Below are 26,443 nucleotides of genomic sequence, written 5' to 3' on the forward strand. Positions count from 1 at the left end.
GGGCGATTCGGGAGCGCCGGGCGCCGGACACCGCGTCCCGACGGGCGCTGCAACGACAGCGGCACCGGAGCCGTGAGCGCGCCGCGCCCCGCCCCGCCAGGCCCCGCCCCGCCCACCGAGCCGCGTCCCACCCCGTAGTTCGCCCCGCCCCCCACCCGCCCCGCCAATCACGAGGCGAAGCCGCCGCCGCCATTTTAGTTGCGGGCAGCGCCCTCAGGGGCGCGAGGAGCGCGGGCTGGAGGTGCGGGGCGGCGGTGTGTGCGCTGCTGCCGGCGGTTCTGGTACCGGCACAGAACGGCCGCTTTCCCTGCAGGCTGCCTGCTTCCCACCGGGCGCTCTGCAGTCGTTCTGTGACGAGGCGAGTGCGGCTTCAGCGCTCTCTGGGACGTCCGCCGCTTCTCTCAGCAAAGTCCGTTTGCGCACAGTTATCACGGTTTGCGCTCCCTCCCTGCCTTTCATTGCTCCTGGCGGCAGAACGAGAATGAGCTAGCCCGGCCCGCACTGCTGGAGGCACCTGGGTGCTGTGCTGTGCTGCAGGCTCAGAGCCTGAGCCTTTCTGTGCAGCAGAGATAACAGTGGCGCTTCTCTTCTTGATAGGATGAATGTAGGCACAGAGGGAGTAAATCACCTGCATGAGCGCACACGTGAAGCTTCCTTCCCTCCTACTACCCCGTCAGCTCTCCTCTTTCTGTGATGTTTTTGTTAGTTCTGTGCCTGCCATACCCCCTCCCTTGTAGTTCTGCCTGCTGCATCCAAGTCATTCCCCAGCGCCTGTCAGCTCTCCCTCACCTCTGCTACGCTCTGCTGTTCCAGCTGCAATGCATGTGCCTTTGGCCCAGCTGCAAGCTTTGGACCGTGCTTGGGATTGGCCTCAGTGTTAAACTCTGCTAAATGGGGATTGAGAACCCTGTTACTAGCAAGCTAATTCAGCAAGAGAGCAAAGCAGTTCTCCAAAAGAGGCCGGTGACATCATAGGGGGGCCTGGAAGCGCTTTGCCCCGAAGCAATGTGAGTTACTGAGCTCCATCCCTGCTGTGCTGCCAACTCCTGTTACCACCTTGTGTGGAGGAATGGCGATGCTGGGATGCTTCTGATGCAGAGCCCTGATGTGTGAAAGGATCCTCTCCCCTTGTGCTGGTGGGAAAGGAAGGCTGGAAAAGGAGAGAAGAGGTGTTACATCAGTGTAAATCCAGATGATGTTGAAATCAGCTGTTCCTAGCTGAGATGGGTTGGGTATGAGACGCTTCCAAATGGCTGTCACTACCCATCTGCAGCTGAGATTGTCTTGGTCTGATGATTTCACTTGAAAAATCACACTGCTGACCAAAATAGAGAAACCAGGGCAGGGCCTGTGTGTGGGATGGGGCTCCCAGACAGCACTGACAGCTCAGCCCCGCGTCCACTGCAGCACAAGAGCAGACTGTAACTAATTGTGGGAAGGTTTCATCTCTAAAGCTCGTGTGAGGCGGGCCTGAATTACCAGTAACGCAGCCACAGAGAGCAAAACCATCTGGAGTCCCTGGGAAAGGCATCAGCTCGTGATGTGCTGACAGGGCAGAAATTATTCCTCACTCCCTCATATGAAGTATTGTGATACAAGTGGGGCTGGGAGGTGGAGGGGGAGATCGGAGGGGCTCGTGCTGACTTTAGCATCGTCCTGTGCCTCCCCTGCTCCTGTGCTGTGCAGATCTTTTGCCAGTCCTCGCACCGCTGAGAGGATTCAGTGCTTTTAGCATTCAGGTGGATGTGGGCTTCTAACTGCCACGGTCTGGATGTACCAGCTGCCTGAAAACAAGTTCTGTGTGGCTGAGATGCTCCAGCGTGGAGTTTCCACAGCCCTGGCCAGGAGCACGTTCCTCAGGAGGGAGCAGTTTGAAGCCGGTGGTTTGTTTTGATTCAAATTGAGATTTAAATCAAAACACGGCGTGCGGGGCTGGGACAGAGAGCACACGGAAGAAGGCTGCTGGGAGAGGAAATGATGGGAACGGCATCGGGCTGGGAGGGAGGTGAGGTTAGCTGTGACCTGGGGCTGTGGGGAAGCTGGCACAAGCCTGACTGTTTAACTCAGGGACATTTTCAAACATGAACAAACAAAACAAAACAAAACAAAGAGAATTCAAACGCTTCAGAGAACGAAACTCAGCCCCGATAGGCAAATCTGCTCCTGCTTATGCTGGCAGAAAGCTGGAATGCTGCTGCTTCAGTCAGAGCAGAGGATCCTCAGCAGAGCAGAGGATTTGTCACGGGCAGCTTTCACAGCTGCCTGAAATGCTGGATCTCCCAGGGAGGCTCCCAGCAGCAGCACAGGGAACGCTGCGTCTCAGCACCGGTTGCTGCCGATGGGCGCTGCTCTGCCCGGCTGGGGGGACGGGAGCTGATGTGCATGGAGCCCACCTCAGGGGCACAGGGCTGCCTTCCAGGAACTGCCTCGGCTGCCCGCACCCTGAAAGTCCCTATGGAGGAAAGTGGCTGCTCTGACACAGGCTTCGGGGAGGAAGAACCCTGGTGATGTAATGAAAACTCCCCTCTGTAATTCAGAGAGTGAAAGCAGAGGCTGGCTGCCGAGAAGGGCTTGTGAAACTGCTCTCACACTGGGAGTATTTGCATGGAGGGCAGGGCTGTGCTGTGGCTGGGAATGTTGCCGCAGGGGGGCCCTGGCAGACGAGCACCAGCTTTGGTTTGCTGCTGAGGAAACAGAAGCTCCCACTTCCACCGTGTCCCCTTTGCCTGCCCCCTCCCCCCTTTCCTGGTTACTCAGATATCTGGGGAATATCCTCCTCCTGTCACTGGTCTGCAGGACAGACAGAGTTCAATCTGCCCGAAATCTCCTGGTCGTTTTGGCACTGATTGTGAGTCCCTCCCTCAAACGTCCCTGGAAGTACACAGGTTCTCAGGGTTTCTCTGTCTTCCCCCAAACAAACATGCAGTTATTCATGGGTCACCGGCTGTGCTTCAGAGCAGATGGAGTGCAGAGGAAACCCAGCTCATGTTGCTGCCCTCCAAAATGGCCACATCTGGGGTGAAATGGGACAGGAGGGGAGTGGCTTTACACCAGGAGCTCAAACTGAGGAGTTCTTCCTTGTTGCTGAGCAGGAACACTCTGGAATGACTCAGCTCTGGTTTCTGGGCAGGCTGAGACCTTTGGCCCTGCTTTGGTGGCACAACCAGGGCTCCTGAAGGGTTCTAGGTGCAATGAGGTGCACCATGCAAACAACCCTGAGAGGCTCAGCGTCAAGAAAGAGGTGTGAGGGAGTCGGACCATGCAGCACAAGCGGAGTTTTAAGCTCAGTGTTGACCCCATCTTGGCTGCTTGCCCCATTGCTCAGGAGCTTGTGGGCCTCCGGCGTTCCTCCAAGCGTCCCAGCAGAGCAGGATTGGCAGCTGTGGGCTGCGAGAGGTTCTCACCCTGAGAGCTCTGAGATGAGCAGCGAGGGATCCTTTGTATACATGAGGTAGCAGCTGTGTATCCAAGAGCTGAAGTTCACTGGGGTCATTTTCTGTGCAGCCCTGGGGAGCCGCTGGTTTGTAATGACAGTGCACTCTGATCATTTCTCAGATGGAGATGCCATTAGCAGACGTTTATTTCTCTCCAGGGAAGACAACAGTGACTGGGGAGGGCTGTCCCCACTGTGCCAACTCTCTGGACTGATCTCGTTAGTTCGTGTCCTGTTTGCCTCCTGCGGTCCCATGAGACGTGTTCAGGGAACAAAGATGATTCTGCTTGATTCCCTTTTTCTCTGCAGGACTGACAGGGACTGGCATTCTTTTAAATGAAGAGCAAAAGACAGGAGAAGGGAGCCTTGGGCTCAGGAATTCAAGGCTCTTTCCATCGGATTCTGGTTTGCTCTGTGGTTGCAGCCCCTCTCCCCTCCATCTCCTCATCCCACTCTGCTCTCCCGTAACACCCACGCATACTGCAGACAATCTTCCACTCCCTGCTGTGACTTTCCATGGAAGATGCTGTCATGTGAAATCCCGGGAGGGAGTTGCCACATGGAGCACTGTGAAAGCATCACACATCTCCTGCAGAGCAGGCTTGCAGATGGAGGAATGCTGTGCTCCCCCTCCTCGAAATCCTGAACACTTATGAGGAGGGCTGGGGGTTGCGGGGAATCATCTTGTAAGCTTGGGAGCCACCTACGCACATGGCAAGGCTTGTCAGCAGCTGACAAAAGAGGTGGGAGGTGGGGAGATCTGAGGGGGAACAACTTGGGGGTTCAGTGCCCAAGTGGCTCAGCATCCTGTCTCCCCAGGTCTCAGCCAGATGGGCCATGGGCCTGGCCCTGCTGCGGATACACGCGTGCCAGAAGGAGACCCCGAGCAAGGACGTAGAGATAAATGCTGTCTGCTTCAGTGATGACGTAAAGGTAGGGAGCATTAAGCAAGTGCTTATAATAGTAATCTGATACGCTTTTCACCTCCACAGAAGCATTTCCTTTTGTTATAAAAGCACAGGCTGTTCTGGTTTGCTTATGTATCGGCTGTCCTGCACACTCTCTGTACAGCTTTGGTGATAAAAGTGAGATCGCTGCTCTCAATTCACTCTTCCTGGTGACCAGCCGTCCCTAATGACACAGGATTTGTATCTGAGAAGGTTTAGCCAGCAGGGTGCTACCATCAGGAGTGCTGGTTTGATCCCTACGATACAAAGAGGCAGCCAGACTCCCTCCTCACCCAAGCTGTTAAGCAGACAATTACGTGTTTGGTGTTGGCATAAACACAGGCAAATTAGTCACTGGAGAAAACCCCCAGTGCCTGTGACAGCTAGCTGTGGTTAAGAGACAGTGGGGGTGACAAACACCTCTGGCAGCCACCTGTCTGTGACACTCGGGGAGAGCAAGAGACACAGCGAGGCTGGAGCCCAGCGCTGCCTCAGGAGCCTCTCCTTGTGATGACAGCGATGTTTTGGAGAGCTCAGCACCTTGCAGGGTTTGAACAAACCTGGCCACAGCAGGGATAGCAAAGATGGAGGTGAAACCTTCAGGAGGACCATTTGTGGGGAAGTGGGGAAGGGTTCGTTTTGCCCTCAGACAGCAGATGCAGACAAGTGACATGCTGGCACAGAGCTTGTCTTCTGCAATGAGTGCAGAGTGAGGCACTGGCCTGATTTCCAGGAAAGGAGAACAGTGTGTCACATAGAAAGCACTGAAAAGACCTGAAGCTTCTGCCTCAGCTTTCTGTCTCACTCCTGCAGACACATGGCTGCTCGGGAGTTCAAAAGGCTGAACTGGAGACTGCCCCCTAGGTGGCACAGGGCAGGAAGCTGTGGCTTCTCTCCTGCAGAGCGGTTGTTGGTGCACAGAGGTGGTGTCCCTGTCTCTGCTGGGGATGCCTGCATGGCTCAGCATCTTTTTACAGAGCTGACCTTTGCAATAGTAGTGTGGGAGCTGGATAGAAGAGCTTGGTGTGAGGCAGTAGCTTTGGTGCCCCAGAAGAGATGCTATGCTGGCCGTCCTTCGGCAGCATCTTAAAACCTCACAGCATCTCTGACATCCTTTCCAGCTTGTGCACCTTACATACAGGTAGGGTTGGGCACACTGTGTTTCCTCCACCCAACCCACCCACTTCCTATCTTCTGCAGGCATGACAACTAGTGAGTTAATCCTGCAGGCCATAAACTAAGCTGTATTAGCAGACACCATCTGTCCTTTTTCATTTGCTGATGCACGACCTATTTTGCTGTGTAGTGGAGCAGGCGCTGCAGTTTCAGGGCTTGCATATTACAGCATCCATGCTGCCTGGGTATAATCCAGAGCTTTCAGTGACCTGCTAATGGGAGAAGGCCCAGCGAATTGAGTGCCAGGGACCTGCTGTCACAGGCAGGTGGCGGCTGGGGTTTGTCTCTGGGGCTGCTTGGCTTCAAAGGAGTTTTAGCCCTGATGCCACAAAGCACCAGATGACATCTGGGAAGAGAAAAGTTTGTGGGTGACTTCCGATGACAAGAACACAACTCCCGTCAGCAAAAGCAGTCCTTATGTGGAGCCCCTTCAGCAACGCTGTGTCTCACTGCTGTCTCAGAGGCAACGCTCCCAAAGCATTCACCACCTCCAGAAGTGCCACCATAGAGCTGATTTTCATACTGAAGTCAGATGCGGGGGAACAGGCCCCTTGCTGTACTCCATACACCAGGCCGTGCCACGCTGGGCTTGGGACGGTTTGCTTTATGGAAGCTGAGCAGTGGCAATCACAACAGGATGAGGAAAGACAGGAAGAGAATTCTTCCCTGGTTTCTCTGTGGAGATCTTATCACATCTTGGAGCAGTCTGATGACCCTTGTCTGGGTGCAGAAGTACAGATGCTATTAAAGGTTACAAAACCACCAGGATATTTCCAAGCCAGTTATTGTACTTAACTCAAGAATTCTCAAAGCAGTTCCAAAGGTTAGCATCTGACTTAATGAAGCCGCATTTCCTTCTGAATTTACCAACTTTTCATTTAAGTCAACACCAGTGGCAGAAATTTTCCCTGAGATGTGAAATGAAGAGTGAGGAAATTTTGTCTCTGTGCCGCCGGGAGTCAAGAAGGGAACTGAGCACAGTGGGGTTTGGTGCTGACATGTATTTGCTGCCCAGCTGCTTGCTGTCGCATACCGGGGTCCCAGAAGCAGGCTGGGAGTTTTCAGCTTCCTGCTTCACCCAGCAGAAGTGGAAGACAGAGGGAAGGAGTGACTCAGCCTCACCTTGGCACTAGCAGACAATTGCTTTCTGAATCAGCTCAGTTGCACCATTTGGGATTTCCCAGCAACGCTCAGCTTGCTGGGCAGGGCGGCCCTTTGTGAATCTGGCCGAGCTTTGGATCCCCACAGCTCCCAGCAGCAGTGACTCCTGCTGTCTCCTTCCTGCCTTCCCTGAGCTCTGTACCGCAGGCAATTGCGTGGGCTCTGGGTCTGATGTGACAAGAAATAACGACTGCCTTGTGAGATGCCATGACGGCGTCCCTCTGCTCTTCTGCTAGGTGTGATCTTCCTCGTGTGCTGTTGGGATGGTAGCTGGTGTCAGGAACACTTTCCTTGCAGTCTGACAGCTTGCAGAGTGAATCCCTCCAGCAAGACAGATCCCAGGGCTTCTTATTTCTTTCCCAGTATTTTGGGAGGATAATTGGCTCAAGAATTTTCTAGATCTGGGGCAAAAAAATAAACATCCCTCCTCTTCACAGGCCAGAGCCATGGGCCTCTCATGTGCTGTGTGAGGAAAGGGAGCTAGGAAGGGCAGTGCTTCACCAGGACTAGAATGTACCCAGACCTGTGACAGCAGGAGGGAAGAGGAAGAAGCAGCCCGTGCGGTCAGCCCTGGAAGGGGCAGTTCCTGCTGAGAACTGGCTGGGGAATGTTCCCATTTTCATAACCAGCAACAGCTGTGAAAAGGGGAAAGGAGTGATTCTGGTCCCTCCAGCAGCCAGGATGGGGAGAGCAGCATGGTGCTGCCAGACTTCTGGCCCAGCAGCAAGGAAAATGTGTGTCATTTTCCAGAGGGCTGAGCCAACACTGACCAGGTGGGAAATGTATGAGCTCCTGGCTGAAAACTGGCTCAAAGTTCTCTTGTCTCAGATGTGATCGTCTCTCAGCCTGATACTTGGCTGCCAAGCCCCTGCCCTTGGCCTGGCTCAGACTGGAACTGTTCTTCCAACAGTCCTGTGCACCATCCTCTGCTGTGGCCCTGGAGCAGAACAAGACGAGCAGAGGACAGGGAAGCTGCAGCAGTGTAGAGTAAATGCCGAGTCACGGCCTGAGGCAGTGATGGAGCACCTGGTGGGAAGGCAGGGCCAACCCAGGGCAACTGTTGGCGACAACAGCCTTATTTTCACAAACCAGAGGCATTCTGGCTTTACACAGCCTCCCTTTGCATTTCCCTGCCCCCCGCAGTCAGGCATATTTGGGGAAAAGCCTCTCAGGGCAGTGCTGACTCCTGGGCTTCCTGCTGGGACGCGCAGCTCGGCCGCAGCAGCGTGCAGGGTTCACATAGCTCTGCTTTCTGCCCCAGCTGTTCTGACCTGCTTCCCTTGGCTTCACAACCAGCACCCAGGGGTGCTGCCCAGACCCAACATGCAGGATCAGTGCTCTCAGCATAGGATGAGCACCAAAACTGCAGCTGGAGAACGTGGCAGTGGACGGGGAGCAGAACCCTGCCTCTGGGCTGTGGACCAGGAACGCCTCTTTCCCGCCTGAGCAGCCAAGGCTTTGAGCCCTGCCAAAGCCCAGTGTTTGCTCCTGCATTTGGCGTGCGAGAGATGGCGACGAAGGCATAAGTGAGGCAGAAAGAGGATTCCTGTGAAGAGGGGAAGCGGGTTTCTCTTGAGTCTCTTTGTGATCTTGTTTGGTTTGGAAATACTGGAAGCGAGAAGAGATGCTGGCAGTACGCAGTGAGGGTGTTTCTGTTGTCCCAGGGGCAGAACTAACGGAGATCTCCTTCAGTCAGAGGAAACTGGAGCCCAGAACTGCTGTCCAGCCATTCACCACCTGGGACGGAGCCAGTGGAAATCCAGCTCCAGGGAGCTGATGCCTTTGAGTGTTCGCGAGGAAGTGCTGCTCACAGTCGTGGAGCCTTGCTATGGGCACCTTGTCTTGCAGCCCTGGTTTTGCCCTGCACTGGGCCTGCTGTATGATAGGAAGCTTTTCTTCTCTTGGTAGCAGCTCAGCCAAGTTCTGGAGCCTGTGGGCTGGGATTTATGTCAGCAGTGCGCTTGGCCACATGAATCCCATTGACTCCGTCCTCATCACCTTCTTTGAAGAAGCAAGCAGAGAGAATGAGCTCTTGGAGCAGAACCAAGAGGGGCTGAGACTGACAGGAGTCAGATGACTTCGGCAGCTCCTCTGTGTGCTTCCAGCCTTTCCCAGATAGTTTCAAAAAACAAAAAAAAAAAAGATGCTGGCAGTAGCTAAAAAAGGAGCGAAGTCCTATGTAAGTAAGTTGGGTAAGAGTGCGCCTAAATTTTCCCCCAGAGATGACAGCGAAGGCCAGGTTTAGTTAGAAATGCTGGTTTAGCTAAAGGGATAATATTTTCATTAAGGAACAGGGAACTATTGATTACTCAAGTAACCTCAGCTATTAAACAAATGGGAGCCTCAGCAGAGGGAAATTCCAGCCTAGGTGTGGGGAGATGACAGAGGGGACCCCAGGGCAGCACTGGGAACGCAGTGACCTGCACTCCTGGGTGCACAACTGCCCTGCTGCACTCACAGGCACCGGGGAAGGGTGAAGGCAAACTGGGCAGGCGCCTGTGTGTGCCTCTGCCAAAGGAACTGGGAAACATTCTCTGCAGCGGAGTCGTGGCCAAGAGAGACTGGAACAGGAAGGATTAGAATGTCCAGCAGGACCTGGCTCAGCTCCCAGGGCCCTTGTTGGACCCTGGCACAAGGGCAGCTCCCCATGGTGCCCCAGCCCTCTGCAGAGCCTTGCAGGTCCACAGCCCTATTTCTCAGAGGGCGTTTGTTGCGGGCTGGGTGCCAACAGCCAGCAGAGCACAAGCTCCCAGCGCATCACCTATTGCATTCCGGGGAGGTGGAAATATCTGCCCTTCTACCTCCCTCGCAAAGACCACAAGAAGTGCCACAAACAGCTCTCGTGCCGAGCAGTGACAGCCCACGGCAGGGACAAACACCCACGAAATACAGCACAGCTGTGGAAGAGAGATCGCGTGAAGGCACTCAGGGCTCGCTGGGGACACTCAGCTGCTTCAGCTGATGCGCAGATGCCGGGCTGTGTAATGTTCACATGATCATCCCCTCTGCAGCGTAGGCAAGTTATGGGGTGAACAAAAGGAACAGTGGGGAAGGTCAAGGACTTGGAGGGGCGACTGGGGCTTTCTGCTTGTAGGAGGTTCTGGCGCTGCTGCCCTGCTACATTTTGAATATCCTTGAAAAAATCAAGATGAAACACAACCTAGAAGCAGCCCGAGCTGTGTGTGCAGTTCCGCATGGCCAGCAGCTGCCTCAGGGACTGGAACTGCAGAAAAGCAGAGTTAACCCTTCCCGAGCTGCAGCCAGCACAGGCAGAGTCCCATTTGGGAGCTCTTGGGGCCTCCCTCCCACCCCAGCTGCTCCGTGCAGCTCTGCAAGCTGGCAGGAGCTGCTGCCAGAGCCTCTCCCCCCTCCATGCCCACGTCAGAGGCACGCAGCACAGCTGACTGCGCAGCCACCTGGGTGACAGCGCTGCCACCTCTCCTCAGCCTCCCCTCTGCTAAAAGCCGCTGTGGGGGGGCCTCCAGCACAGCACTGCTGCAGAAGTCCCACGCAGCAGCACAAGCTGTTGCTTTTTGCAGAGTTACCACAGTATGGCCAACTTGGGCCGCTCCCAAGTGCTCCGTATTGAGCCAGCATCTGTGTGCGGGAAGATCATGCGTCTTGCAGCAATAGCCTTCCCTAATTAAGGTATATTTCTGCTCCTTGCTACAAGTCTGCTTTCTTAGGTATGCTTGGGCGTTCCTGACTGCTCCATGGCCCCACTGCTCTCCCCAGCTCCTTAAGTGACGTTTTGTGATTCCACAAACGTAGGAAACGTGAAACTTTTTTCAACAGAATGGTTGTGACAGAGGCATTGGTTCCTCGTGTTCTTTGATGTTAAAAAAAAAAAAAAAAAAAGTTTCTTCAGCTCCACCTGAAGTTCTGTTCTGTGCCTCTTCTCTCTCCTCCCCAGTAATGGTTTGTGATACCTGCAGGGCTTGCCAGCAATGGGCTTTAACCCTCGAAGTTTTTTGCTCAGTCGGATACACACTGTGGGTCTCAATGGGCAGAAGAGTGCCCAGCCCGTCCTCTTTGTTGCTGTGAAGTCCATTCACCCCTCTGCCACGGAATCGGAGCTGTTACACCACCAGCTGTTCCAGCACTAATGAACAAGCCCAGCTTTTGGAGTAGAAGGAGATGAAATTCCTCCTGGGCCAGCTGAAAATGGGTTCCACTAGGATGCTGCAGGACACAGAGGTGACCATCCCTCCTTGTTCTCTCTGCTAACAAATTGGATCCCCTTTTTGCAACCGTTACACTAAAGGACAACATGACATGCGAAACGTTTCAAGGGCTTTGTTTTCTGCCTCCAAGGTCTGCAGATTCACAGGATCCACATCTGGAGAACTCCCAGCAATAAATTTGTACCAGGCTGCCTTCCCAGGATGACTGCTTCCTGCACAGGCTGGGTAAGTCTTGTGACTGCTTGAGACGCGTAGCTTAGGATACCCATCCCAAATGCACACTGCTGGGCTCGGCTCCAATGCACAAGCTCTGCTTACAGCTTCCTATCAGCTCGATGTAGCCCAGGGAGGCTGGGTCTCCAAACTTGTGCTGAAGGTTTAAAGGTTTGTACTCTTATCCAAAGAGGGAACTCTGGTCCCCTTCTCCAGAGGGACTGGGGCTGCTGCACACTCCTGGAGGCTCTTCCCACGCACTGACATCCTGGGGGGACGCGTTTGCAGCTTTGCATCGGGCATCCAGGCTCTGACCGGGTCCCAAGAGCCCAGCCCTGCTGTGCCAGGTGCTCAGAGCATTGTGCAAAGCCGCCGCTGCCAGGAACACCCCCACATCAGCCCGAAGGCTGCCGAGGCAGGTCCTGAGCCTGCAGTCGCTCGTAGAACCGCCCTGCCCAGTTCCCCCGGCTTCTTACCTTGCCCGGAGCCCACTCGGTGCAGCTCTCTCCCCTCCGCAGCCTCCCTCGCTCTCCCTTCCCCACGCCGCCTCGCCTCGTGATGTCAGCTCAGCCCTGCCTCCGCACGCCGCCCAGCGCTCCCTGCCAGCCCCGGTTTTGCTGCTTCCCTTCCAACGGTTTCCACAGCAACACGAGGGGAATCCCATCCTCTGCTCCTCCACCTCTCGGGGCCTCGCTTGGTATCGCCCACTGCAGCTCTTGCTGAGGAGCCTGAAGACCGTAGGAAGGATAAAGGAGACGGCGGGGAACGGCAGCAGGCAGAGGCCGGCAGCAGCAGCGTGACCTGGGGGAATCACCGCACCCGGGGGAAGGGAGAGCAGGGCGGAGTTGCATTCAGGGCGGCGGGCTGAGATGAAGCACGGTCACCTCCACAGCCTCCGTGTGGCCTGCAGGGCACCAGCGCTGTGCTCTTCCCACCTTGCCTTGCATTGCCAGTTCTCCGTTCCTCAGTCCCACGTGCTTTTTACATTGGGGCTCTACAAATGCGGTGCCACGCTCACCCTCACGCAAGCTCTACCCAAGGCAGGGATTTGTGCTTCTTGTGCACAGCACGCACGCTTTGCGGGGATTTCCTTTGCTCCAGGTGAAGGTCGGGGTGCAGATATCGATCAGAAACTTAAGGTCGACTCCAGAACAGACTGTCAGGAGCCATCAGACTCATTACTGCTAACCACAGATCCGCAGTGAAAGGGTTTTCTGCAGTATCATTCACAGATGGTTTCAGCAGGAAGGGAGAAGGCCAGATCCTACATTTTAAGGTCTGCGGCACGTCTTCAATGGAAAGAAATGGCCCAAGGCTTTTTGATCCCTTCCCCCCATCCGAGATGCTGTTTCTTTTCAGCAGAAGTATTGCTGCATTAGAGAACAGGTCACTTCCTCTATCAGCGAGAATTCAGTGTCCTATTTGATGCTAGTTCTTGAGCTATAAATAGGAATTTTCCCCTTTTATAGTTGCTGAATAATTTTCTAAATGAAATATGAACACAGTTTTCAAAGGAGTGCCTGATAAGCAGCTTGCTGGAGAGAAATCATTGAACAGAAGGAATTTACAGCACCTGCAGAGCATCACATGCTATGGAAAACATTCAAGGTCACAGTGATGGAGGCGGGTCACAGAACAGATCCAACTGCAGGGGGCAGAGCCTCGCGTGAGCTGCGCGACCTCCTCACAACAATTCATTTTGTGCTCTGCATTTGGGCAAGCTGGTGATCAGCTGGAAGAAGCCCAGCTCAGAGAGCCAAGAGCTGCCATCCCACACACAGGAGGAGCAGGCAGAACAGGTTCTGAGAACAACAGTAGGCAAGCAGCAAAAGGACAGACTCCCAAACGATGAGGAAGAGCATAATTTAACATCCATCATCAAAAGAAAGAAGGGAAGAACACCACAGATGCAGAAGAAACAAGCTTGCCTTCAAAAGATGGAAAGTGCTGATCAGAAGTACAGAAAGATAATAAAACCATCAGAGCACAGAGAGACTGCATGGCACCCAATGGTGCCGAAGGGACCAGGCCTTTCTGGAGGAAGCAGGCACAGGCAGCCTGACCCCGTGATGGCTGCGATGTCACACGGCCTGAATCAAAGCCTCAGCTGCAAGCAGCTGCCGCCTGGGACCAAAGGCACTGGAGAAAAAACGACTTCTCATCAGCACCACCTTCCTCTGGGATTCCTGAGAACCCATGGCAGGGCCTGGGATGCTATGGAGGCAGGATAATGGGAGAAATGCCTGCAGACCCTTCATCCCAGCAGATTTTGTCCTGTACAGTTTGACAGACGCTGGTCAGGAGGGAGGTGAGCAGCAAGGTATGAAAGCACAAGAGGAAACAGAAGGCAGCATCTGGCTCACAGTTACTGCAAGAGAGGAAATCACGGCAACTCCTCCCCCCACCAGCAATTAGAAAGGAAGAGGGAGGAAAGGCTGGGTATGACATCAGTTGTAAAAATACCTGAGAGGAGCTCTGACCACAGATGGTCAGCATACACAGGGCTGTGCTTCCAGCGCCATGCACGAAGAAACAAGAGGCACAAAGTCAGCAAGAGGCTTTGCTATGGTGACACAAAGCATTGAAACGCTCATTAGAGGGCAGAAGGGATTTCGGCCGTGTTTTAAGCTGCACAGAAACGTCCTTGGGATGGCATCAGGGCACAGGTTCACCCCCCACCTCTGTTAGAATGTCGCCTGCTTCCCTTCTTCCACGTCTGCAGGTCAAAAGGACACAGCAACAGATACAAAATGCAAAGGGGTTATTTTATTGTTGATTCAGAGGTTAGACAAGGCACCATTTGATCTAAAAGAAATGCAAAGAACCCAATTGTTATTTGTGCAGTCGATTAAGAAAGGTTCTTTCGCATTTCTTCAGCATTTTGTGAATTCCAGCTTGGTCGAGATCACAGAAAAGCCACCTGATTGCTCTCATAGCACCACAGCCCCTCAGCTCAGCAGCAGCAGAACGTGGGGAGGTCTGTGCTGGGGTGGAGGAATGCAGCAGAACAGGAACATCAAAACTTTCAGGAAAACACCACAGCAGCCTTTTTTTTTCCTTTTTTTTTTTTTTTTCCTCCCTCCTTTTCTACTTCAGAAAAGTCTTTTGTTCATTTTGGTCCTCGCTGACAGGAAGCAGCTTTAGAAATCACAGCAAACCTTCGATAGCCTCCAGCTTCTAAGAACCAGTGAGATGAGTCCTGAAAGCCCTGGAGAAGCCTGGAATGGTACCTCGCCCTGCCTGCCAGCATCAGTGACCCGGCTCTGGTCACTGCTAGAGATGCTGCTTCGAATAGTTTTGCTTTCCTAAACACTGGTTTCTAAGCAGAAGGCCACCTGCTCTTCAGAATGATTCCGCTGAATAAGAAATACAAACAAAAAACAACCAAGCCAACCCCTAATCCCCTTGTTTACCACCTCCTTTTTCCTTCCCATCCATCCCCCCTCCCAGCTGCCCTCCCTGCCTCCCCTGCACCAGGGGGAGGCTGCAATGGCTGACGTGGCAGTGTGCAGCGTTTGGTGAGGTCTCATCTGGTTCACGGAGTCACTCAGCTGGAACAAATGGGAACAAAGAAAAAAATACATTTAGGGAAAAACCAAAATGGTTTATGGCATAAAAGGCTGTCGAGCTGGATGCAAAGCAAACACAAGGGAGAAAAAGAAGTGGAGAGTGGAAGAGCACGCTGTTCTTGCTGTGGAAACCTCAACCAGATTCAGGAATGCCAGCTGGCCAGGAACCCTGCATTATGACAGCATTAGGGGACTGTGGCTCTGGTGCTCTCGAGAAGCCAAGATAAAAGCTGCTTCCAGTCAGTTTCTTTACATCACTGAGAGGCAGAGGCAGCTCTAACACATCTTTTCTGCCTCAGAGCACAGCAGTCCTGCGCCGAGTGCTCAGCCCACCTTCCTGCACACTGAAGCCTTTTCTTGGGAGAGCACCAGTGCTGAGGTAACAGCCATCCGGGGAAACAGGCAGCTGATGAAACCAGCACCCCTGGTTACTTTCAAATCCCCTCTTTGCACACTCACGCTTTCAGGAGCAAGAAATCAACTGCTTTCAGTTTCTAGCATTATTTCCAGTTTGCTGAAAAGGAAGAGGGCCGTTTTCCTGGAAAGAACATACGAGGACAGAGTCATTTCCAGACAAAAGAGAAATTATCAGGAAACACCAAGGGATTTCAGAGGACTGAGCACCTGTTCTGACACAGCCCAGCACAGGGGAGGAGGGGGAGTCACGCCATCTTCCTTGAAAGGGAGGACTCAGGAACATGAAATCACTAACCACACACGTCAGGCCAAAGGACAAAGTTTTATCTGGGCCAGTCTGCATTGCAGTGAGAGCTTCTAGGCAGGGCTGGGTGCACGCATGGACAAAGGTTGTCACCAGCCTTGCAAGGTTGTTCGTGGTGGCGTAATGGCACCGAAATGTCCAAGCAGCAGAGCTGGACAGCCAGGACGAGCTGTTTGACTTTGCTTGAGAAACATGAGCTCACAAAAATGGTCATTGGCTGAAGGGCCATGAGGCCAGCGGTCAACAACTCTGTCCCCCGGGCTTTGAAAAAATCACGTTTTGCAGTAAGGCTTTATTTAGACATTGGGATCAGGGGAAACTCAACACACCTTCATCTCCTTGGCCAAAGCCAAGGGAAGGATGCAAGAATAGAACTGATATCCAAGTCCTTTTCTTGTCCTCCAGAAATCGAATCACTGCAGTGACTGCAGCCTGACCAGAGACTCCACGTTGTTTGTTTGTTTTTTAAAAGCCTCTCACTAATACTTGCTCATGTTGGAGTCCATGCCTCACCACCCCTGAACTGGAAAAAGTTTTGAGTCCACAAATGAGAAACTGAAAACCCCCATTGTCTTTCACCCTATTCTTATGCCACAAACAGCATCAGAACGGGGAGAAAACCACGCTCTTGGGGAACCTGCCGTCCCACAGGGTAACGTGCATTCAATGGAAACAAGTCCTCACCCAGCCCTGAGCAGCAGCAGGCCGCACGCACAGCCAAGCTCTGCCTCCCACAGCTGCTCATCCTCTGGGGAGCAGCCAGGAATAGCTGGAAGGACAGCTGCTTCTCCTGGGGAGCTGCAGCTCCACAATGAAACCAGAGCACAAGGGTGCAGAGCTGAGTTCTGACAGCTGCGCTCAGGCGCGCTGCGACCTCTAGGGGCCGAGCCGCCCGCACCTGCGGACAGACCGACGTCCAGAACACTGAGATGGAAACCGTTCAGCTCGTTTAATAGAGAATTAGCAGAGTCCTGCCTCAGGCTGCATCACCCCTCCTCATCTACTCTATTTAGCTCTTCACTCTCCCTGGCCCCGAGGAGACAGAGAGAGACAGAAAGAGAGACAGAGATGGAGAAGGACAGACAAGGGTGAGCTCCACCAGGGACGGAGCCCTAAATGAACATAACCAGATCTTTACATGTCGCTCTCGAGAAGGCTGCCAGGATGCTAGCAAACACCACATCAGGAGACTGGGAGGCATCCACCGCAGTATGGATCCCTCGCTTGCTGTAGTAGGAGACCAGGGGGGAGGTCTGTGTGTGGTAGGCCTTCAGGCGGGTTTTCAAGGCTGTTTCATTGTCATCTGAACGGCGGATCAGGGGCTCTCCAGTGACCTGGGAGAAGCAAGGGGACAATCTCCAGCCAGCTGCAGCCTGCTGCGCTCCCCCCTTCTCTGCGCAGCTGCAACCCCTGCTCCCCTGCTCCAGGCTGGGCCGCAATGCGGCGCTGCAGAGCTGAGTCCCCAGGTCAGCGTGGGAGAGCGGCGTGAACCCAAAGCAGCCAAACCAAGTCCCAGAGCCGTCACTGAAGAGAAGGATTCAGCACGATGGTCTTTCCCTCACACACCATTCTGCTTGCTAAAAGGAGCCCCAAGACCGAATGCCAGCTACAGCTGCTCCCCAGGAAGGAAAGCATTTGGGACCCACTGCAAATTCAGCTAAGGACAGAGGCCACCAAGCTGTGACGTGGCAGAGCCCGGGCTCCACAGAACAGCCACACCCTTCGCTCATCCCTCTAGGCCTTGCTCCCTGCAGTACTGTTGGCCTCGGCTGCCCAAGCAGATCCCCACGCTCCCCAGAAAGGCGGGACAGAAGGTGGGAGAAAAGGAAACAAGTTTTTTCCAGAGATGCTGCAAAGCACCAGCTAAACCCAAAGCAAGGTAAGCTGCGGCCTCGGAGCTCACATACATCGTCCTTCATGTGCTCTTTCGGGGGTCTGAACTCCTCGTGATAAGAGCGGCCACTTGCTGGGTGAATCAGCCTAAGACAGAAAGCAAGTGTCAGCAAAGGGGTCCTGTGCCAGGATGAGGTCTCCTGAACCTGCCATTCATCAGCACAGAAAAACCTGCTATTAGGAGAATGTTCTCTAGCTATTTTGGTACCAACGGCCTCTTCAAGAGCTTGGAATAAAGTTGCACTAGGAAGTGGAGGAGCACAAAGGTGATGGTGCCACAGCAAACAGCAGGAGACATCTGCATCTCTGCACAGCCATGACTGATCCTGAACAGCAGTGCCCAAACGGCCTGCATAAGGGAGAAGTAATAGCACTAGAGAAGCAGATATTAGCTGTCAGACAGCAGGCTTAAGGGCTGAGCTGGGTCACCAAGGTTGTTGATTCATATCAGCAACAGGCTGTGTTCAGATTGGCCCAGGCGTGGAAGGCTCAAACAGAGCAGATTTCTGACACAGGGCTAACTGCAGGGCTGGTCTCAGTGCTGTGACAATGACCAAAATGATCCCAAACAAGGACACTCTCCCATGAACCAGGAGCCCCCAGAGGTTTTGGGAGAGAAGAGTTACCGTCCGGTGATTCTCCGTATGAGCAAGGAGTCAGGGATGCTGAACTCAATGACGGAGTCCAGTTTCTCTCTCCTCTTCTCCAGGAGCTCATCCAGCTGCAAAAGCAAACGCCCAACTCAGAGAGGCAAACCAGGGGCTCCCCATCTCCCAGAAGAAAAGAGCTGCCCGAGCAGCAGCTCACCTACCATCTCAGCCTGCTTCACCGTGCGCGGGAAGCCGTCCAGCAGGAAGCCGTTCTTGCAGGGAGGGGTGTCGAGGTTGTTCTCAATCAGCTCCACCACCATCTCATCGCTCACCTGCAAGAGGAGAGATGGCTGCGTGGTCAGAACAGGCAGCAGGACTTACAGAGCAGCTGTACTTGTGCCAGCACCCAGCCTGCACCAGAGCCTTCCTACGGCCGATCCCAGTCCCAAAGGCAGAATCACAGGTCACTGCTGTAGCAGGGTGAAAGCTGCACGCTCCGCCATGCCCACATCTGGGGCCCCTGGTGCCAACATGAAGACCCGACGAGCCCACGAGGCATTGCACACCAGGGACACCCCAGCCTGCACAGGGACTTTTAACAGTGAAGTTACAGCTCTGGTGCAAAGGTTGTATTTCAAAATGGGCAATCAATCTTAAGACAAATTCCCTAGATCTCTCTTTTTTTCTTAAGCCAATTCTCAGTACAACCATTGATACCAACGTAACCTTTATTTCCTGTTACTTTGTTCCTTCGCTCACACATCTCTGAGCAAGCAGGCCCGGCCAGGAAGGGCAAAGCATGTGAATTGTTCATTGATGCTCGTGAACCATGTGTGAAGGTAAATGCCCAAATAGCTGCTGACACTCTGCCCCTGCTGGGCAGCTCTTCCCACATCACCACCTCAGTATATCTGGAACCAGTGCCTTCTCTATGCTGCAGCATTTCAGAAGTACTACCAGGTGCTGCAGCCCCAAGAACGGGTGTCTGTTCCAATAGCAGCTCTCCTTATCATCAGCAGTGCTGCTTCCTCCAGTACGCACAGCTGAGACCCAGCAGGACCCAGGAGCAGGCTGTCACTGCACACAAACCGGACCGTGAAGCAGTGGGTGGGGAGCAGCCTGGGTAAAGCAACACTTCTGTGCTTTCCTGATTACCCCTTTCAGGGAAGGGATGAACACATAATTGAGCATAAAAAAAGCCATCCCAGATCCAAGTGCTGCTGTGTTCCCAGCTGAGTTATCAGGCGGCCAGAGCACCCACGGGACGCAGCAGCACAGCGCCCGCACCTCACACAGGCGGCAGATACCAGCGCTCACCAGATAAGGTCCCTATCTTTCACAACCAGGCTCAGTGTTGCAATGCACGCTTTAAGCTAAAGCTGGACGTGTGCCACCTCGTTCCTGAGCCTGCAGTCTCCTCGGGGTGTTATGAGCCAGTGGCAGCAAGCCGCAATGCCCCACATCTGCCCACGCTGCTTCGCTGTGGGGCAAGGCACCGCGGTTTGCTGCCCCTCAGGTTTCCTTAAGGGACCTCAGTAATTTTGAAAGATAATTAGATCTCCAGAACAGAAATGTGCTAGAGAACCTAAGCCTGGGATGCAAGTGGCTTTTGCGCAGCATTACACTGTTACGCTGTAACTCCCACAGCAACATTCCTAAGTCCGCTTTCATGTTACAGTTACAGGCAAGCAGAAGATCTGGGTGCAGATGAAAGGAGAAAGTCGTCAGCCCTGCACTGGCCTGGAATGTGAAGTGACACTGGAACTGTGTCGTGTGCGGAAGCTCCACGACAGAAAGGAACAACTGAGGACACAGAGGCTGCTGGTAAGCAAGGAGAAGCGTGATGGAGGAGGATGCTTTTACAGGACGCTCCTCCTGCAGGGTAATAAGGAGAACGTCGCCTTCACCCTACAGTCTGCCCTTCCTGCACATACTGGGTTTTGTCACTTGGGCTTCTGACAAGGAGGTGCATTTTGGCTGCTGCTGGTACAGGATGTGTCAGTCTGTCCCCCCAGCTGCTACCCACCAGCTTCCCCGAATCCATCGTCTCTTTGAGTCGCTTGCCCAGCTCGGAGCCCGAGGCCACCATGGCCCGCAGCATGTCCCCCGTGGCCAGGTGGCAGACACAGTACGTCTCGGCCAGCTTCGGAGCCTGCAGGAAAGGACGGACGGAAGGTGAGCGCCCAGCGCGGTGATTTCAGCGGCGGCCCCGCGGCGCAGCGCCCGGCTCGGATCCGGGCAAGGAGAGGACGAGGCCGCTCCGATTTTGCTCCCACCGGGACGGGCTCCCCCAGACCCAGAATCACGCCGACCGGACATCGTCCCCACTTTCGGCAGCGGGACGGGACGGAACGCGTGGCTCCAGGAAACCCTACGGGGGCCGCGACAAAGGCCCGCACGCCCGGTGCCCCCGCGGGGCTGCCACGCACAGGCCCGTGGAGCCGGGCCCGAGGAGGCCGCGCCGCGCCCGGGCTCAGCCGGCCGCCCCCTCACCTGGGTGCCCTTTCCGGCGCCGGGCGGCCCCAGCAGCACCGCGCGGATCCCCCGGCGGATTCCCGCGCCCGGCGCCTGCCCGCTGCCGCCCCCCGCCTGCGCGCTCGGAGCCATGGCCGCCACCGACTGCGCCTGGCGGGGTCACGCGGACACGTGGTGGGCGGGGCCACGCGGGTGGTGGGCGGGGTCGCGGGGACGGTGGGCGGGGCCACGCGGCCGGGGCCGTGCGCGGGGAAGCGGGGGGCCGTTGTGCGGAGCGTGCTGGGTGCGAGCTGCCGGCGCGAGGCTTTCCTTACGCAGGGACTAAAGCAGCTCCGGGAGGAACTCGGGTGCGGCGCTGCTGGGCCACAGCCTGAGAGCTCTCCGTGACGCAGCCGGCTCGCTCGCCCCCTTTGAATTGCTTTGAATTGCTTTGCCCTGGCTCCATCTGGATCTGCTCCTGCGCTGCCCGTGTCGCGGTGTGGGCACAAAAAGCCTTCAGCGCTTGCGGGGACCCGATGCCCCACTGCAGGGAGTGTCTCTGTACGGCGCGTTTGTAGCTGCGGCTGCTCCTGGTGCCCGACTGAGGGTGGAACAGGGCAGGATGTCGCCGAAGAAGACAGCTTCCCTGCCCGGGGCTGCCAGGAGAGGCCATGACGGAGCCAGTGCTGAATACAAGAAAAAAGGCTCCGGGTCCCTTTCATCTCCTGTATGGAGGGGGGGGCAGCTGCTCCTCCGTGCTCTGAGTGTTGTCTTCTCAGTGACCAGAGAGCAGGAATTGCAAATTAACAAGAAGAAGTAGAAAAAAAATCCACTCAGCCTGTGGTGTGAGTGGGAGGGAGCCATGGAGCCATTTCCAAGTGCACGAATGCAGGCAAAGGCAGACACAGGGCATCTGCATGTTTGGCAGGGCTGGCTCTGCTGCTGGGAAACACTGGCAGCAGCACGACAGAGGGCAGAGTCAGTCCCTGACATCTCCCTGCCCGCCTCCCCTGGCCAACATCCCTACCAGGCAGGCGCTGCTCAGCTTTTATCTGCACAAAGCCTCGTTGCCCTGGAAGCGGTGCTTCAGAGGTATTTTTGGCACTCTTCCCCCCAAGGATCCCCGCGCACGCGATGCACGCGCAGCCACAAGCATCCTCAGAGCAGGGCCGGGCTGCAGGAAGGCTCACAGCTCCGTGCTGCGCGGCTGGGGATGAGCGACCAGCTACCGGGGACGCGGTGAGAACCCAGGGTGTCCGCGGGGGCAGCCCCAGCCATGGGAGCGGGGGGGGGAATGGTGCTCGCTGTGCTCCGGGAAAGGGATGAAGGATGCTCGGAGGCGGCTCAGCCAATGGGGTTGGCCGGGCTCGGTTGCCACGGCCACGGTTGTGAGGCAGAGCAGGAGAGGGTGCTGAGACTTGAAGGCTGAGGAGCTTCCCCCCCTGCAGGCTTGGCTGGCTTAGGGTGTCGGGGCAGGCGGGGCACCGGGGCAGGATGAGCCGCTGCAGCTGAGGGCAGTTTGTTCTCGCGGGAGCCTCATGGCCACAGTCTGCTGAAATGCCTCCTGGGGTGGCGGAGCTGCGGGGCTGCTGGCTTGCCTGGCGTGGGAAGGAGGGGAACAGAGGGCAATGCCTGGAGACACTGAGTTTCGAGAATGGTCTGCAATGCCTTTGGGGGGTGAAGGGTGAGGCCGGCAGAGTTGCTCTCATTTTATGAGTACAGAGCCCCTAGAGCCTCCCAGCCCTTTCCCTGTGTCTGGGCTTTGCTGCTGGTGCTTGCTCAATGTGTTACAACACACTGCTGCTCGGGGGTCAGTGTGGTTTTTCTCCTGGTGCCTATCTGAAATGCTGTAAGTAGGTCCCTGCAGAGGAGGAGGTGCTGCTCGGCTCTGAGAAATGAAATGTTTGTCTCCTGCTCACTTCTGATCAGAGGGACAATTTTCCTGTAAAAGCCCTGTGGCTAGACCTGGCTTATTGGAGTGGAAATGTTTCCTGTGAGCCTGTGTCAGGTCTGTGGCTCCCTGGGTTATGGGATGTGCTGGATCCAAGGAAAGAGGCTGCTAAAGCTGCTCCATGAATTGTGTGAGCCAGGAAACACAACCGTGCTGCCTAGCTTGTCCTCTTGTTCCACACAGTGTCATGGGAGAGAAGTGAAACTGGAAGCACAGCATGGATCCACGTCTAGGAGTGCTACATTCTTTAGAAATGCCTTGCTTTTGTTGAGGCTTGTGTGGCCAGAAGTGGGTCTGAGACTTTGGCAGTTTGAAAACCACAAGGAAACTTCTCCCCCTGAAACATACAGCAGGTCTAACTGCATGCCGAAGCACAAAAACACGCGTTCTGGGATATATAAAGCACTGGCTTCACAGTGAAGTCGGCTTTGTTGTTCGTGGCACCGGTGCCGAAGTGCTGCTGAAAAAGGCAGCTGCTGTGAACAAAAACACAGAGCTCTGCACTGCAGAGAAACGCGCCTCCTCCCCCTGGTGAGCACGTTTTAACCCCAGCGCTGCTCTGAGTGCCGCTTTGGAGGAGAACAGCAGGGGCTCCGGAGGCAGCGCTCCCCGCACACCGCGCAGGGCCGGGGGCGCTTTGGGGACCAGCCGGGACGCCGCACTGCTGGACTTTCCGGAGCTCCGCCTCTGACATTTCCTTTCTTTTTCCCAGCGTGCTGCAGATTGAGGAGCCGGAGCCGCTCGAGGAGGCTTCGCGCTGGTGTTGTCACACCTTGACCATGAACGGGTACCTGAACGAATCCAATTTCACGATGGTGGAGGAGGGCTTCACCAGCAGGGACCTCCTGGAGAGCACCCTGCTGGAGCTGTGCCAGGCGGTAAGGGCGGGCAGCTCTGCCGCGCTCTGCGTCCGTCCCCCCTTGGAGCAGGAGGTCGCAGAGCAGCCACTGCTGCTCACTTCAGCTTCGTCGTAGGGTGACCGGCAGGCCTTCTTCGTGGCAGACCTCGGGGACATCGTGAAGAAACACGTGCGCTTCCTGAAGGCCTTGCCCCGCGTCAAGCCCTACTTCCCCGTGAGGTGCAACAGCAGCGGAGCGGTGATCCGGCTGCTGGCTGAGCTGGGGGCGGGCTTTGCCTGCGCCAACAAGGTGCGGCGGGGAGCGGCTCGGGATGAGCGTTCCTCGGGCACGCGTGGGGCTTCCGCTCGCTAGCCGGCATCTGCAGCAGCAAGAGTCTCCCCCTGCTGTCAGAACCCTGCCCGCACAGCCCAGAACGCCCCGTCCTGTTGTCCGGTGATTCAGGCTCGCTCCCTTTCACCGACATTTTCTCTGTCTAACCGTTGTCCCGCCTGGCAGCCTGGGGTGCCGCTGCCGCCGCCGTCCCCTCTCAGCGGTTTTAGGAGCGAGCGCAGAGCTCCTGCTCCGTCCTGCTCGCCGTTTGCTGATGGCCAGATTCCAAGGAGAACCAAAGTTAAGCCACTTGCTGGCACGTAATTGAACAGGACATGTTGCCAGGGGGAGAAAGTGTGGGGATTCATTACAGCTCAGATCTCACTGCATTTCAAAGGGAAGATGCCAAACCTGCGCCTCCTCAGTTTTTCTGCTTGTTTTCTCTCCTCTTGGTCTTGTGCTGCATGTAAACACCTTGCCTCAACCTACCCATGTCAGGACAAAGCCCACGGTGACCCCTGTGAGCTCTGGTAGATTAGGGAAGTTATCTTGAGCAAACTCAGGCTGCGGTGCTGGCGGTTTGCCCTTTGCAGTGCTACAAGCTGGCTGGGGCCCGCAGCCAGCCACAGCCCGGCACAGCAGCGCTGTTCCCAGAGACCTGCCTCATGTGTGCTGTTTCCCTGCAGACAGAGATTGCAGAGGTTCAAAGCATCGGGGTCCCAGCTGACAAGATTTTCTACAGCAGCCCTTGCAAGCAGGTTGCCCACGTCAAATATGCAGCCAGCCACGGTGTGCAGCTGATGACCTTCGACAACGAGGTGGAGCTGGGCAAGGTGGCCAGGAGCCACCCGCAAGCTAGGTGGGTGTTGGTGCAGAATCTGGAGGCAGCATTGGACTGGGGGTCTACGGTGGGATTCGGAGAGGTGGCTGTGGGCTGGTGGAGGCCCAAAGACTCAACAGTGCTTTTTGCTGTGCAGGATGCTTTTGGGTATTGCTGCTGACCCCAGCCCTTCTGCCCATCCAAGCATGGTGTTTGGGGCCACGCTCAAGTCCTGCCGGCGCCTGCTAGAGTCAGCAAAGGAGCAAGATGTGGAGGTTGTTGGCATCAGGTAAGGCGTGTCGTCCTTGTCCCCTCGGGGTGCTGAGCCTCTGTTGGGCAGCCCTGCTGGGAGCTCTGCCCTGCTAGAACAATTCAGGAGTCCACAGAGCACTGCAGGGCGGCATGGTCTGGCAGTGAGGTGGGGGCTGGCACCTAGGGAAGATGTCCCTTGTTGGCACCAATCTGGGGCAGGTTTGGCCTGCAGAGGGGGGCTCAGTGGAGTGGGCTGGGCAGTCTCTCCCAGGAAGGTATGTGGGAAGCACAGAGCTGCTGTGGAGGGGATCTCTCAGTGCCATGTCCCCCTTCTGCCACCGTGGAATGGGCAGCCCTTCTGAACAGAGGCTGTGCCCTCAGCTTTCACCTTGGGAGCCACAGCCTGGAGCCCCAGGTTTTTGCCCAGGCTGTCGCAGAGGCACGGCTGGCATTTGATGTGGGCACAGAGCTGGGCTATCGAATGCACCTCCTGGACATCGGAGGGGGATTTCCTGGCACCGAGGACACCAGAGCCCAGTTTGAGGAGGTATGTGCCTCCCAGTGCTGGCTCTGGGCAGGCAGAGTGAGACTGGAGCTGGTTCCCTGCCCTGTGCTGAGCAGCATGACTGAGCTCACTCCAGGTGCATCTTCCCATCCAGATTGCTGCTGTGATAAACTCTGCACTGGACATGTATTTCCCGGAAGGCTGTGGGGTGGAGATTGTTGCCACACCGGGGCGATACTATGTCACCTCAGCCTTCACCTTTGCAGCCAGCATCACTGGCAAGGAAGAGGTTCCCATGGAGCAGCCAGGCTCTGATGGTAAGTGGGATTCACGGGATGGATCTGCCTCTGTGCCCATGTGCCCCCGAGCCTCTCCCTACTCCCCAGGGGAAGAGTCTGGCAGCAAGAGGAGCCTTGTCTATCACCTCAGCGATGGCATCTACGGCACCTTCAGCTGTGTCCTGTTTGACAGTCCCTGCCCCAAGCCTCTGCTGCACAAGGTGAGGATCCAGCCTGGCTGGGGAGAGCCCTGCGGAGTAGCGTGGTATGTCCTGTTGTCCTCTGCTGCTGAGTGCTCCTCCCGTGCTGTGAGATCTGCTTTGATCTGCGCAGTCCCTAAGAAGCATTTTTGGGACTGATTTGGGGCCAGATTCTTATTTTGTGTAAAACTGCTTGGTGTTGTGGTGCAGATGCTCTCTCATGTGGCCACATGATCTGTCCTCTGCAGAAGCCCTGCCAAGAGCACCCCTTGTGCAGCAGCAGCCTCAGGGGTCCCCTAGGGCAGGCGGAGGACCAGATTACCAATGATGCAGAGCTGCCTGAGCTGCAGGATGGGGACTGGCTGATTTTCCAGGACATGGGTGCCTACACCATCACAACTTCATCCCTGTGCAGTGGGTGTCCCCGGCCACACGTCACCTATGCCATGTCCCGCCTGGCCTGGTAAGAGAGAGCCCTGTGTGAGCAGGCTGAGGGCAGGACAGCCAGTTGGAGACACTGAGCTGCCCTTGATCTGGGCTCCCTGCCTGCGGGAGGGGAGCAGATCTGGGGTAACCATCCTGTGACATTTCATGAGTGGGTGCCTCCTGCTCCCTCTGGGTGTCTGTGCCTGCAGGAAGGCTCTCCAGCTCCTCCAGGGGAAGCCACCGCCAGCAGAAGATGACCATGAGAGCGCCTGCACTCCGCTCTCATGCGGCTGGGAGATGGTGGAGTCCCTCTGCGTTCCCCCGGTCTTCACCCCAGCCAGCATCATCTGAGCAGGGAAGGCCCACGCCAGCACCCTGCACCCACAGGGCTGCAGGCAGAGCTCAGCATAGCACAGTCCTGCTCCTCCTGCTTGTACGGTGTGCTCAGCGGGTTTGGGTGCTTTCGTAGGAGTTATGGTAATAAATGGGTGTTGAGCCTGG

General features: G+C 55.7%; 3 protein-coding genes across 10 annotated transcripts; 1 reads left to right on the plus strand and 2 right to left on the minus strand.

The window, feature by feature from the left end:
* Positions 1–233: 233 nt before the first annotated feature.
* Positions 234–11,932, minus strand: LOC122169756. Its single transcript, XM_042836126.1, has 2 exons — positions 11,591–11,932; positions 234–11,382 (listed from the first exon to the last, which is right to left on the minus strand). The coding sequence occupies exon 2, from the start codon at positions 5,612–5,614 to the stop codon at positions 4,694–4,696; it is 921 nt and encodes a 306-aa protein (XP_042692060.1). The 5' UTR covers positions 5,615–11,382; positions 11,591–11,932; the 3' UTR covers positions 234–4,693.
* Positions 4,110–26,443, plus strand: AZIN2 (antizyme inhibitor 2). Of its 8 annotated transcripts, none has more exons than XM_042836121.1 (14): positions 4,110–4,176; positions 4,253–4,366; positions 10,631–10,914; positions 11,032–11,126; positions 19,566–20,062; positions 23,005–23,170; positions 23,267–23,440; positions 24,148–24,320; positions 24,439–24,570; positions 24,915–25,080; positions 25,193–25,355; positions 25,425–25,537; positions 25,765–25,979; positions 26,152–26,443. In XM_042836121.1, exons 5-14 carry the CDS (start codon positions 19,731–19,733, stop codon positions 26,291–26,293), a joined length of 1,776 nt encoding a protein of 591 aa, XP_042692055.1. In that variant the 5' UTR covers positions 4,110–4,176; positions 4,253–4,366; positions 10,631–10,914; positions 11,032–11,126; positions 19,566–19,730; the 3' UTR covers positions 26,294–26,443. The 8 variants fall into 8 exon arrangements, with proteins under 8 accessions (XP_042692055.1, XP_042692056.1, XP_042692057.1 ...); XM_042836122.1 differs by having other exon boundaries at positions 25,431–25,537; XM_042836123.1 differs by having other exon boundaries at positions 19,566–19,711; positions 19,802–20,062; positions 25,193–25,537.
* AK2 (adenylate kinase 2) lies at positions 16,517–18,207 on the minus strand. Its single transcript, XM_042836127.1, has 4 exons — positions 18,109–18,207; positions 17,924–18,018; positions 17,312–17,384; positions 16,517–16,738 (listed from the first exon to the last, which is right to left on the minus strand). Exons 1-4 carry the CDS (start codon positions 18,205–18,207, stop codon positions 16,517–16,519), a joined length of 489 nt encoding a protein of 162 aa, XP_042692061.1.

Source organism: Centrocercus urophasianus, unplaced genomic scaffold (assembly GCF_019232065.1).
Source record: "Centrocercus urophasianus isolate 14NV4802_14NV808 unplaced genomic scaffold, USGS_Curo_1.0 seq_577, whole genome shotgun sequence".
In the NCBI taxonomy this organism is placed as follows: Eukaryota; Metazoa; Chordata; class Aves; order Galliformes; family Phasianidae; genus Centrocercus; species Centrocercus urophasianus.

Coding starts and splice junctions, on each gene's coding strand:
- LOC122169756 (XM_042836126.1), bottom strand. CDS start 5,614: ATGGCCTGCAGGATTAACTCACTAGTTGTCATGCCTGCAGAAGATAGG.
- AK2 (XM_042836127.1), bottom strand. CDS start 18,207: ATGGTGGTGGAGCTGATTGAGAACAACCTCGACACCCCTCCCTGCAAG. Junction 17,385..17,923: donor ATACGGAGAATCACCGGACG/GTAACTCTTCTC, acceptor TTTCTGTCTTAG/GCTGATTCACCCAGCAAGTG. Junction 16,739..17,311: donor AAGAGCACATGAAGGACGAT/GTATGTGAGCTC, acceptor TGCTTCTCCCAG/GTCACTGGAGAGCCCCTGAT.
- AZIN2 (XM_042836117.1), top strand. CDS start 19,731: ATGGAGGAGGATGCTTTTACAGGACGCTCCTCCTGCAGGGTAATAAGG. Junction 24,571..24,914: donor GTGGAGGTTGTTGGCATCAG/GTAAGGCGTGTC, acceptor CTGTGCCCTCAG/CTTTCACCTTGGGAGCCACA. Junction 25,980..26,151: donor GCCATGTCCCGCCTGGCCTG/GTAAGAGAGAGC, acceptor CTGTGCCTGCAG/GAAGGCTCTCCAGCTCCTCC.